General features: G+C 42.2%; 2 protein-coding genes across 7 annotated transcripts in view; one reads left to right on the top strand and one right to left on the bottom strand.

Annotated features, from left to right (window-relative positions):
- The window catches only part of LOC131137740 (metal transporter CNNM1-like), a 10,023-nt gene extending 1,985 nt beyond the window's left edge, over positions 1–8,038 (bottom strand). The window contains exons 1-8 of one of the 6 annotated variants that reach the window (XM_058086017.2): positions 7,335–8,038; positions 6,845–6,923; positions 6,628–6,700; positions 4,971–6,532; positions 1,045–1,188; positions 804–944; positions 570–739; positions 410–500 (exon numbers count right to left, since the gene is read on the bottom strand). In XM_058086017.2, coding sequence (XP_057942000.2) covers positions 410–500; positions 570–739; positions 804–944; positions 1,045–1,188; positions 4,971–6,384 — 1,960 coding nt within the window. In that variant the 5' untranslated portion in view covers positions 6,385–6,532; positions 6,628–6,700; positions 6,845–6,923; positions 7,335–8,038. Of the gene's footprint in view, positions 1–409; positions 501–569; positions 740–803; positions 945–1,044; positions 1,189–4,970; positions 7,042–7,334 lie in introns of those variants that run through there. The other 5 variants (XM_078793602.1, XM_058086018.2, XM_058086019.2 and 2 more) reach the window with 5 other exon arrangements.
- hoga1 (4-hydroxy-2-oxoglutarate aldolase 1) lies at positions 7,322–13,084 on the top strand. Its single transcript, XM_058086029.2, has 8 exons — positions 7,322–7,455; positions 7,530–7,794; positions 8,467–8,595; positions 8,653–8,780; positions 8,858–8,992; positions 11,113–11,209; positions 12,459–12,592; positions 12,675–13,084. Exons 2-8 carry the CDS (start codon positions 7,587–7,589, stop codon positions 12,822–12,824), a joined length of 981 nt encoding a protein of 326 aa, XP_057942012.2. The 5' UTR covers positions 7,322–7,455; positions 7,530–7,586; the 3' UTR covers positions 12,825–13,084.

Genomic DNA, 13,084 nt, shown 5'->3' with positions numbered 1-13,084 from the left:
AATAAAAAAATTAAATAAATAAAATAAAATTATAAAAGTAGTAGCTTACATAATAATTGCATAACAATAATAAATATATAAGTATAAAATATATATATAAATATAAATAAAATATATATATATTTAAATTATAAAACAAAAAATTTGTTTTATAATTTATAATAAATAAAATAAAATTATAATATATATATATATATTTAAATTATTTGTGCAATTTACATCTATCTGTACATCTATCTATCATCTATTGTCTATAAATAATATTATCATAATATATTATTATTATTATTGTCTAGCTTATGGTACCCCTGGTGTAGCTTATTCCTGTCCCTTCCTTTGTCCTTGAACCCCTTCAGGTCCTCCAGGTATTCCTAGGACCTAAAGCCAGAAGATGGACGTGGATGTGTACCTGCTGGCATGAGGGCAGGAACCCCAAAGTAAGAAAAAGCTCCGTTGTCAAATTTGAGCGCCTCCTTGCCAAACTCCACCTCCACCCGACCCTGAAAGGAGCAGAACCAGGAAGTACGTGATCGCCATGAAAGCCTCACGGGGGACATCGGCTCTCCAACCTGCAGCACCAGGATGAAGTAGTCGGCCGGTTTGTTGCGCTGCAGCAGGAAGTGCTGCGACGCCAGCTTGTGCTTCTCGTCGAACTTGAGCTCCTGGACCACACTGGGGTGCTTGATGAGCCTCAGCAGGATCTTCTCGGAGATGTGGGCGGGCTTGAAGGGCTCCACCTCTGGAAAGACAACCAATCGGAGAGATGAAAACTGTGAAGACGCAGACGTGTGATTGGTGCTCACCTGTGGACAGAAATCGATGCGTGGCCAGGAGGAGCTGAGGGGACATCTTGACCTTCATCTCGTTCTCGTCCAGCTTAAAGATGGAGAAGTCCTGCTGCTTCCTCTCATGATGAGACACGCGACGCTTGCTGCGGTTGTCGGCTGTCGGCGTACACACATGAAGACACGCACAAGGATGAGGATGAGGATGATGATGATGATGAGGATGGTGTAACGGAGTCAGGTGTTTCTGCGGACGCACTGTAGAGGTCGGTCTCGTCCAGGATCTCTGACTTGATGATCTCCTCGATGACGTCCTCCAGCGTGACGATGCCCATCACCTCATAGAAGGGGTCGCCCTCGCCCTCGTTGTTGACGCGCTGCACGATGGCCAGGTGAGACTTTCCTGACAAACACCACAACATTTCTTGGTTTGGCTTTGCAATAAGGTACTAAGGGATAGAGTGGTTACTGAGGAACTATAAGCACACGCATTTAGAGTAGTTACATTTACAGTAGTTACTGAGGAACTAAGCACATGCATTTAGAGTAGTTACTGAGGAACCAATGAAAAACAAACAAGTAGCTACTGAGAAACTAAAGCACACATTTAGAGTAGTTACATTTAGAGTAGTTACCTACGAACTAAGCACGCGTATTTAGAATAGTTACTGAGGTACTAAGCACGTGCATTTAGAGTAGTTACTGAGGAACTAAGTACATGCATTTTAAGTAGTTACTGAGGAACTAAGCACATACATTTAGAGTTGTTACTGAGGAATGAATGACCTGAGAAATGAAGAGACATGAAAATTAATATATTTTTTTATATTATATTATATTATATTTTTATATATATATTTTTAAGTTATTGAGGAACTAATGAAAAACTAATGAAGAACTAATGAGTAGTTACTGAGGAACTAAGGCACAGAGTAGTTACCAATGAACAAATGAGGAACTAATGAGTAGTTACTGAGGAAATAATGAGGAACTAATGAGAAACGAATTAGTTGTTACTGAGGAACTAATGAGAAACGAATGAGTAGTTATTGAGGAAATAATGAAGTAATGAGAAACTAATGAGTAGTTACTGAGGTACTAATGAGGAACTAATGAATAGTTACTGAAGAACTAATGAGGAACTAATGAGTAGTTACTGAGGAACTAATGAGTAGTTACTGAGGAACTAATGAGAAACTAATTAGTACTTACTGAGGTCATAATGAGAAACTAGTGAGTAGTTACTGAGGAACTAATGAGAAACTAATGAGTAGTTACTGAGGAACTAATGATAAACTAATGAGTAGTTACTGAAGAACTAACGATAAACTAGTGAGTAGTTACTGAGGAACTAACGAGAAACTAATGAGTAGTTACTGAGGAACTAATGATAAACTAATGAGTAGTTACTGAAGAACTAACGATAAACTAATGAGTAGTTACTGAGGAACTAATGATGAACTAATGAGTAGTTACTATGGCACTAATGAGAAACTATTGAGTAGTTACTGAGGTACTAACGAGAAACCAATGAGTAGTTACTGAGGAACTAATGAGAAACCAATGAGTAGTTACTGAGGAACTAATGAGAAACTAATGAGTAGTTACTGAGGTACTAATGAGAAACCAATGAGTAGTTACTGAGGAACTAATGAGAAACCAATGAGTAGTTACTGAGGAACTAATGAGAAACTAATGAGTAGTTACTGAGGTACTAATGAGAAACCAATGAGTAGTTACTGAGGAACTAATTAAACTAATGAGTAGTTAGTGGGGTACTAATGAGGAACTAATGAGTAGTTACTGAGGAACTAATTAAACTAATGAGTAGTTACTGGGGTACTAATGAGGAACTAATGAGTAGTTACTGAGGAACTAATGAGTAGTTACTGAGGAACTAATGAGTAGTTACTGAGGAACTAATGAGAAACTAATGAGTAGTTACTGGGGTACTAATGAGGAACTCATGAGTAGTTACTGAGGAACTAATGAGTAGTTACTGAGGAACTAATTAAACTAATGAGTAGTTACTGAGGAACTAATGAGTAGTTACTGAGGAACTAATGAGAAACTAATGAGTAGTTACTGGGGTACTAATGAGGAACTAATGAGTAGTTACTGAGGAACTAATGAGTAGTTACTGAGGAACTAATGAGAAACTAATGAGTAGAGTACAGCGTAGAAGATCAGAAGGCAAAAAAGGAACACAAACAGATGAAAACCATCGAAGGTGGCAACTTTTTTCCTCGACCACAGCAGCATCGCTATGGTCGATGTCCGTCACGGAGAACGCAGTAGTAATGAGAGCGTAATGAGAGCGTAATGAGATCGATGCTTCTCATTACAAAGGTGAAAGCATTAAAGAGGTGAAGTCTATGAAATGTTGCTTCATGTTAGCAATAAGAGTAGTAGCGTGTTGGCTAATAATAATAATAATAATAATAATACCACCACAGGAGGATATTAGGAGTATTTACTACTAGGACAATAAATCAGGAATAAAACATAATAAGGAATACATTTTAAACATTTTAACAGTCAGTGCAGTCCAAGGATATGGGGGGCCCCAATGAGTAAATCCGCCCCTGCCTGTGTGTGTGTGTGTGTGTGTGTGTGTGTGTGAAGCATTTTATGTAAATGCTTGATTGATTCAAGGCCTTCAGTGTTTCTAACATACCAACAGTGACTCTTTTCACTTCCATTGGCATCTAGTCAACTTCCTGGATCAGATCCTCTCCCCTCTCACACACACACACACACACACACACACACACATACACACACACACACACTTTCATTGAGCTAAGTGGGTCAGCCCACAGCGAGGGAGGGAAAAGCTTTTACGCTTAATGAGCTGATCGTCAACAAACAAAACATCGTTTTGAAAGCATGCTCTGGGGAGCAGCTGACAAGAAAGCAAATCAGAGAAAAGAGTAAAAAAAAAAAAAAAAGAATTCAGCAGGTAAACTCTTCCTAATCCTGCATCATGGCTCGTATTTCCACGTTGTTTAGTATTTAAGTACGCCTCTATGAGGGCTTGCTGGGAATAAACGTGTTCCCTCATAGTTGGAGGCTAAGTACAAAGCCTTAGTCATTAATTGATGAAGGGGTGTGTCCCAATACTTTTGCACATATCCATGCACATTTGAGAGTGTGTGTGTGTGTGTGTGAGATAAAGGAAATGCAGGATTTGATGTCACATGATCCCCCTAAAAGACACAGGAAGTCGTTGAGCATTCCATACAGTAGTCTGTTTAAAAAAGTAGTAATTTAAGGTGCTTGTATTTCCAGTAAAGCCATTAAGTCACCGTTTAAAGTTATTGTTTTAAGATATATGTTTCATAATAGTGTTTCATAAAATGACCAGAATGAAAGCAAACGTATGTTGGTACAGTAACAAAACAACAACAACATGGTGTCGTTGCCCAGACGACAGACAGACACAATCAATGAATACTTCAAGGACTTCCTGCATTAAGACACATAAAGCCTTCAAACAGCCGCATAGCACATATGAGGTGGTCCTGTTAGCGCCACGTCGTCATGACAACCACACCCTCTCCTCCCCGAACCAAGGTGCCCTCTCTATACTCCATCCTCCTCTTTTGCTGTCTTCCTAAATCTCGCTTGTTAAATATGAAAAAGTGCTGACAAAGCAGGGAGGCGTGGCGCACCACGGGAGCCTCTGATTGGCCGATAAGCTCCCTCACACCCCCCCCGCCCGACTTCATCTCACCCACGAGACTGCAGCATCCTGCAAATCTTCACTGTGATACTTTGTTGTATGCGGCTGCACAGTTCAATAACATTATATATCATATTTTATTAATATTCTTAAGCGTGCGAGCAGGCTAACAGCTGGTTAGCCAAAGTTAGCATTCACGCTCTTCATAGCCATAAAATGACACATTTTGAAGTTTGTTGGTGTTTTTTTTTTTTTTTTAACTGCTGATGTTCTTTTACTGTTTGTGTTCAGGCCCGGTTGCCATGGTTACGATGACATGACATATGCCGGGTCTACTTGGTATTTGGTCCTGCGATTATTTCATAGACGTCATGTGTTACTTATACTTGTGCCTCACTTCCTGATACTTTGGGTTACATTAGCATGGTATCTGGGGTTTGCTATGATATGCTGTGATACACGCAGACAAGTGTCAAAGTGTCACAAAGAGCATGTCTGACCTTTCTTGAACTCCTCCAGCATGGTGTCCAGCTTGGTGTCGCTGAAGACGCAGTGCAGCGGGTGCTTGTAGAACTGCGTGATGGTCTTCAGCGGCGTGCAGTCGTCCGGGTCCACCAGGGCCAAGTCCTTAACGAAGAGGATGTCCACAATGTTGGAGCGCTCGTCCTCGTAGACGGGGATGCGAGTGTATCCGCTCTCCATCACCTCCGTCATGGTGTTGAAGTCCAGCAGGGCGTCCCTGGCTAGCATGAAGCAGTCACCCAACGGGGTCAAGACGTCCTCCACCGTCTTGCTGCGCAGCTCCAGAGCGCCCTGAATGATGTTGAGCTCTTCCTTGACCAGGTCGTGGTAAGGGTCGGTGACACGCAGCATCTCCAGCAGCTTCTCCCGGGTGTAGAAGTTGGAGATCTCCTGATTGAGGATGAGGTCCAGGAGTTTGCTGATGGGGTAGGAGATAGGAAAGGAGAGCACCATGAGGAGCCGAGTCACCCAGATGGTCCTGGAGGCTATAGCCAGGCCGTGCCGGGACGCCACGGAGTGCGGGAGTATCTCCCCTATGAAGAAGATCCCCAACGCGCAGATGGCGGTGGAGATCCACGTCATGCCCAGGATCTGACACATCCACACCGCCAGCGAGGCGTTAATGAGCGCGGTGCCCAGAAGCAGCGTGCACAGCACGTAGTTGCCGTGCCGGCGAACCGACTCGATCTTCCGCGCGAACTTCTGCTCCGTGGCGGTTCCGCTGTTCTGCAGAACCTGCAGCTCCACGGGGTCCAGCGCCAGCAGGCTCAAATTGAGCCCGCTGAAGAGCGCCGAGAGGCCGAGTAGAAGCACGGACACCAGGACCTGCAGCCACAGTTCCGGAGCCGCCGAACGCTCCACCACGGCCACCCAGAAGTCCCGAGTCCGGTAGTGTTCCCACTTGGACCCGTCGAAGGCGCACATGGAGTAGTATTTGATCTTCTCCCCGCGTCGCAGCTCCTTGGCTAGGAGCTCCACCAGCACAGAGTTCTGGCTGGACTCCGACTTGAAGGAGCCCAGGATCATGATATCGGACGTGGACCCGTCCGTGCACGTGTTCCTCTTGGGCCGAGCCTGGCCCTCCCGGCCAGGAGCCGGCTCCTCGATGAAGGCGATCCAGGGCGCGGCGTTGTTGGTGCGAGTGGCCGCCGTCCGGTTGAGCCTCTGCGAGGAGGAGTAGTAGTACACCCGCAGCATGAAGCGGGTCCCCTCGGTGGCCTTCAGCACCCCGTCCTCCACGGACAGCTCCGCCCCGGTCTCCTCCGGACGGAAGCCGAGCAAGGCGAGCGTTGGGCCGGGGAGGAGCAGGAGCCTGGCGGCCAGGGAGAGCAGCAGGAACCTGGATGGAGGCAAGATGATGAAGAGGAAGGAGGCGCCGTATTCCACAGACATGATGGGCTCTCAGTCCGGGACTCCTCCGTCACGTGCTGCTGCCTGGTTCCGGTCCATGTGGAGGAAGAGATTCTGCTGCTGCTGCGTTTCAGGGCTTCTGCACTGTGACGTCACTGCTTGCTAATTATAGAACATGAAGTCAGCTCCACTGCGGTGAAGAAACATTATTTTTATGTTAATATGATGACATAGAAGCATAATTGACTCATTTTCTCATCTTCGTCAAGCTGAAACTACACTGACCTGAATAAGTAAACACCGTAGCTAAAGAACTACAAACATGGCTTCTCAGTCTACAACTGTGGCAGTTGAACTCCTGTAAAAGACAAATAGATTAATATAATATGTCAAATAAACCAAAGTACATTGCTTGACTTTGAATAATGACGATAATGTCAAACTTATGAACTTTCAAAGCATAATGACGATGATAAAATGAAAGATGTGATGCACGCCTTACCACAAGATGGCGGCAACGTCAAGGCCAATGGAGAACTGGGAGAGTGTCTTCATCACCTCGTTTGATCGTCTTATTTCCCCTTTAAAATGACATTTTATAAGCTTTCATCTGTATCGTATGATATGTTACCTAATTTGAAATGTGATGCGTATGTTTTCGTTTGTGCTGTTTCAGGCATAAATATCGATAGGCGCCACATCGAGTCAACGTTGCCGCCATATTGAATGTGCCAGGTCTGTAAATGAATACAAGTGAATGTACCTACTTTCATAAATCGCCTTTTTACAAAGAAATGTAAGTTAATGCTTCTCGTTTATTAAAAAGACAAGCTAAAATGCATTGTTGAATTGAAACAAGAGGAATTAGCTTAAATTTTCGTTGTAGAAAGGCGTTTTATGACAGCAAGTACATTGACTTGTATTCATTTCCAGAGCAGACTTGACCCACCCAATATGGCGGCGACGTTGACGTATGACAGCAGTGGACGAACCCAGTCGATGTGGCGTCCATCCATGTCTGTGGTTTCCGGGTTTGCAAGGAGTCCAAACTGCCACAAGAGAGCGCGCGAGTCCTAACAATACGTGTCACGTGGTCTGACAATGAGCGTTACGGTAGGTAAACGAAAAGTCAAACATTTGACAACAACTGAGCAGAACCAACAGAACTTCCGTCAATATTTAACCAGGCAGCTCAAAGTCCAGTCAGTCCGGTTAGCTGGGTCAGTTCAGAGTAGAACCACGTCATGCTGAGGTCCACGACCTGGTCGAGAACGGCCCACTGGGTCAGAACTTGGAGCCGCCGAAACCGGAGCCACGAAGCTGCAGCGGCTGCCAGGCTGGACCTGAGTGGGATCTACCCGCCCATTGCAACCCCCTTCACCCCTCAGGAGGACGTGGACTACGACAAGTTGGACCAGAACCTTCACAAGTACGCACAGATACCATTTAAAGGTAAATGTAGCAACATTTCGTCATAGTAATATAAAAAAAAACAACATTCGCCACTTCCTGTTTAGTTATTAACCTCAGTAGAGTGGAAAGTCAAAGATAAAAATGACCGGAAAACGCCACCTGTTAACCGGAAATGTCACTTAACTTCCGGTTCTTAAAAAAAAAAGCACGTATTTGCCTCGGACACGAACAATGCCGGTCCAAACAAATGTAGTTAACGTAGATAAAAGTTAAAGACACGCTATGTTAATTTTATAATATCATTATTAGATAATATATGTAATGTAAACATACTTTATTTTAACAATATAGTATGAAACTCTGACCAAAATCAGTCAGTAGAAGTGCTCATGCTAAATTGTATCACTGCTTTACAGCTTTTATTCATTAAAAGATAGCACATAATAATAATAATTTTCATTTGAAATATTTTTCAACTTTAATAAATATTGTTAAATCGGGTTCACAGATCAGCAGCGGGCGTTTGTCGCCCTCTGGTGTTGAATTGGTGCTACTGCACAAATCTTTCTGGAACCCAATCAAGTACTATAGAGCCTGGAACTTTGATATAAATATTTGACAAGTAGCTCCGACCTGTCAAATAACCAATTAATAATAAAAAAATTAAATAAAAATAAGTAAAAAATAAGAAAAACATCTGTTTGTTTGCAGGTCTGGTGGTCCAGGGCTCCAATGGCGAGTACCCTTACCTGATGGAGGACGAGCGCGTGGAGGTGGTGAGGAGGGTGAGACGCTTGCTGCCTGCTGACAAACTGGTCATGGCTGGATCAGGCTGTGAATGTAAGTTATTGTGTGTGTGTGTGTGTGTGTGTTATTGCACTTTGTGATGTTATTCAGCCAGCAGAGCCACGCTGCAACTGACAGAAAAGATGGCGGCGGCCGGAGCTGATGCCGTCCTGGTGGTCACGCCTTGCTTCTACAAAGGCAAAATGGATAGCCGCGCCCTTGTGGAACACTTCACAAAGGTCTCACTAAAGGTTTAAAAAAAAATCGGAAAAGTATCGTAATAACCGCATAAATGTGCCTTTGTCTCCCCCTGCAGGTGGCAGACAGGAGTGCGGTGCCGGTGGTTCTATACAGCGTCCCGGCCAACACGGGCCTGGAGCTTCCGCTGGATGCGGTGGTTCGTCTGTCGCAACATCCCAACATCGCTGGACTCAAAGACAGCGGAGGAGATGTGAGAAGCACTTCCTTTATTCGTAATGAGGGACGCTTTCGTGATGACGTCCCTCAGTTTGACCACAAGGGGGCGTGTTTGACTTCAAAATTCAAACTAATTCGGAAGTGTGAAACATTTTATCCAACAAAGAAAGACTGCTTTTTTTTTTTTAAAGATATTTTCAGTCACATTGACATCAGTGCACACATCAGCAGTCAATACATAAAACAATCATAAATATGGCATCCAGGGAATTTGCTACCGGAAGGTGAAAGCAAAGAGGAAAAAGTTTGACTATGCAGCAAATAAAGTGAAAGAAATGAAAAGTGAGCTCAGTGCTGTGTTTGCAGCTGCAGGGAAAAGACACGCACGCCGGCTGTGTGGGAAGTGTCTGCAAAAACTTGAGCATGGATTTGTGATTTGGGAGACGTCGGGCGTCGTGGGCGGGGGAGGGGTCAAGCGCACGGCGGCAGTCTCCTCGTGGGCGACGAGACAAAGGGTGAAAGGTCGGCTGGCGGGAGGCAGACAGCTTGAGGGAGGACTTTTCATTCTGACGGCTTTTTGTCCCGCTTTAGTGTCTCTCTGCATGCTAGTTTCTACTCTTAGTAAATTATCATTAGGGCTGCACGATAACGACCAAGCGATCATCATCATCGGATCGATATGATGTCATACCGATGAACCCGATAACACTACAAATTGTTTCCATAACTGATAATAAAAAAATCAAAAATATATAATGAATTAAATAATAACAATTGGCTGGCGACCAATACAGGGTGTACCCCGCCTCTCCCCCGAAGACAGCTGGGATAGGCTCCAGCACCCCCGCAACCCTCGTGAGGAAAAAGCGGTAGAAAATTAATGAATAACAATTACGAATTTTTAACTATAATAATTAATTAAAATTATTAATACTAATTATATTATTAATTAATAATTAATTTATATTAATATATGATTATAAATATTAATAATTAATAAATAACATATTAACATAAATATTAATTAATAAATAATTATTAAAAACGCCCAATAACACTACAAATTGTTTCCATAACTGATAATAAAAATAAAAATATATAATTAATTAAATAATAATCAATAAATGTTAATAATAATAAATATTAAGTAATTACATTATTAATATTAATTGTATTAATATTAATTAATAATTAACCTATTAACCTATGATCTCCATAGCTCACACCAGCTGCTCGGAACATGTGCCCGAATAAAGTGCACCATACTGGGCCACGCCAGGTGGCTCCTCCTGCTCTATACTCTGGTTCTCCTGACCTCCATAGCTCACACCAGCTGCTCAAAACATGTGCCCGAATAAAGTGCACCATACTGGGCCACGCCAGGTGGCTCCTCCTGCTCTATACTCCGGTTCTCCTGACTTCCATAGCTTACACCAGCTGCTCAGTACATGTGCCCGAATATAGTGCACTTTGCTGGGCCACGCCAGGTGGCTCCCTCTGCTCGACTCTGGTTGTCCTGATCAACAGGTACAATTGGTCAAATCCTAATTGATCCTAATTGATTGGTATCGGTACCATATCGATTTTGAGAAGCTGAAAGTTTGACTGCACCGTGTATGGACTTAGCCTTAATGCTATTCCAACATTGGTTGTGTATATGCGATGTTGTGCAACATACATGTTGATAAACTAGCATGAGGTCATACCGTGTATGAGGAGGACTTTTCCCATTTAGGAGGATGTGATGTGGACTCTAGTGAGACGAGAGGAGAAAATAGTATTCACAGTGTTTGATGTGACAGAGTGATCAATCACTGACAGATTGACAGTCACGGGTTAAAAATAGACGCGTGGGAGGCGGAGCCTTCTGTTCCCTGCGGAGTTTGAGCTCAACGCTTGTCAGACGCTGCCTTTGAACGCCTCACTTTTGTTGCTTTCAGGTGACAAAAAAAGAGAAGCAAAAACCAAAACAAGGAGCTCATGAAATTATTCATGAACCTTCCTCGTGTTTGATGTCCATTCCTCTTCCTCTTCCTCACGTTTGATGCGTGTAAAGATCCTCCAAAAAGTCAGCGCTTTGCATTTGTTTATGTTGACGTGTTAGCTTTGTGGCGCCCTCAGGTGACCACGTTTGTCCTTCTTCCTGTCCTCCAGATCTCTCGCATCGGCCTGATCGTCCACAAAACCAAGTCGCAGGACTTCCAGGTGTTGGCGGGCTCGGCGGGCTTTCTTATGGCGGCTTATTGTGTCGGTAAGGTAAAGGGGCGGGGCTATATCGGTCCGCACACATAGGCAAAAATGCATACATTGTACAATATTTTTTAAAAATGTTTCCTTTATGTATATTATATCATAAATGTATGGCAATAATGTTGTAAATTTATTTAAAGTTTTATAATTCCGAAAAGTCGTAATATGGCAAAAATAAAGTCCGAAAATTACGAGAAAGTTGTATAGTTACGGGAAAAAAATTTACATTTACATACATTTATGAGAAAAAGTAAAACTTATCGCAATGTTTACGAGAAAAAAAAGTAACACTTAACAAAGAAAGAAGAAGAAAAAAAGTAATATTATGAGAATAAAGTTGTAAATTTATGAGAAAAAGTCTTAAAATATTACAACTTAAGTTGTAAATGTATGAGAAAAAAGTCTTAAAATATTACAACTTTATTCTTGTAATATTATGAGAATAAAGTCGTAAAATACTACAACTTTACTCTTGTAATATTATTAGAATAAAGTCGTAAAATATTACTTTACTCTTGTAATATTATGCGAATAAAGTCGTAAAATATTACAACTTTACTCTTGTAATATTATGAGAAAAAATTCGTAAAATATTACAACTTTACTCTTGTAATATTATGAGAAAAAAGTCGTAAAATATTACAACTTTACTCTCGTAATATTATGAGAAAAAAAACGTAAAATATTACAACTTTACTCTCGTACTAAGAGAATAAAGTCGTAAAATATTACAACTTTACTCTCGTAATATTATGAGAATAAAGTCAAAATATTACAACTTTATTCTTGTAATATTATGAGAAAAAAGTCATAAAATATGGAAACGTTACTCTCGTAATATTATGAGAATAAAGTCGTAAAATATTACAACTTTACTCTCGTAATATTATGAGAATAGTAAAATATTACAACTTTACTCTTGTAATATGAGAAAAAAGTCATCAAATATTACAACTTTACACTCGTAATATTATGAGAAAAAAGTCATAAAATATTACAACTTTACTCTCGCAATATGAGAAAAAAGTCGTAAAATATTACAACTTTACTCTCGTAATATTATGAGAATAAAGTCGTAAAATATTACCACTTTACTCTCGTAATATTATGAGAAAAAAGTCGTAAAATATTACAACTTTACTCTCGTAATATTATGAGAATAAAGTCAAAAATATATGAGAAAAAAAAGCACATTTTATTGCTATATCTTGCATTTCCGTCCTTCCTAACACAAACTGCCGACTTGCCAGGAGCGGTGGGCGGAGTCTGTGCGCTCGCCAACGTGCTGGGTCGGCAGCTGTGCGATTTGGAGCGTCTGTGCAAGTCCGGTCGCTGGGACGAAGCCCGAGAGCTGCAGCAGCGCCTCATCGAGCCCAACGCCGCCGTGAGTGACAGCAACGGCCCCGTGACTGTCACCGAAATAACACGCCACCGATTGGTTAATTGCAGCGTCGGTGTGTCGCCAGGTAACCAGGAAGTTGGGAGTTCCCGCCCTCAAGCAGGCCATGGAGTGGTTCGGGTTCCACGGCGGCGCCTGCCGATCGCCTCTTCTACCTCTGGACCAGAACCAGACGGAGCAGCTGAGGCGGGACTTCTCGTCCAACGGATGGATGTGATCATGTGACAGACATTTGACACCATAGTCTTTTTATAGAGTAGAATCATTTGTCATCACACCAGAACCATGTGATTCCTCCCGGCCAATCAGTGAAGAGTAGTGTTATCAATGACAAGGAATGTCTGAAAATGAGTTGAAGGTGAACTTGTTTGAAGTTGATCGTGTTTTTAAAATGTGGCGTGCCTCTCTGAAGAAACATTAAAAAACAAACAAGTTAAGCTGCTGACGTGTGATCTGATGAATAAAATCACAACTCTA

This window comes from Doryrhamphus excisus, linkage group LG9 (assembly GCF_037039965.1).
Source record: "Doryrhamphus excisus strain RoL-2023G ecotype Guam linkage group LG9, RoL_Dexc_Guam_v1.1, whole genome shotgun sequence".
Classification (NCBI taxonomy): domain Eukaryota; kingdom Metazoa; phylum Chordata; class Actinopteri; order Syngnathiformes; family Syngnathidae; genus Doryrhamphus; species Doryrhamphus excisus.
Note: the sequence above shows the minus strand (reverse complement) of the source record. Positions and strands in the feature narration are given on the sequence as shown.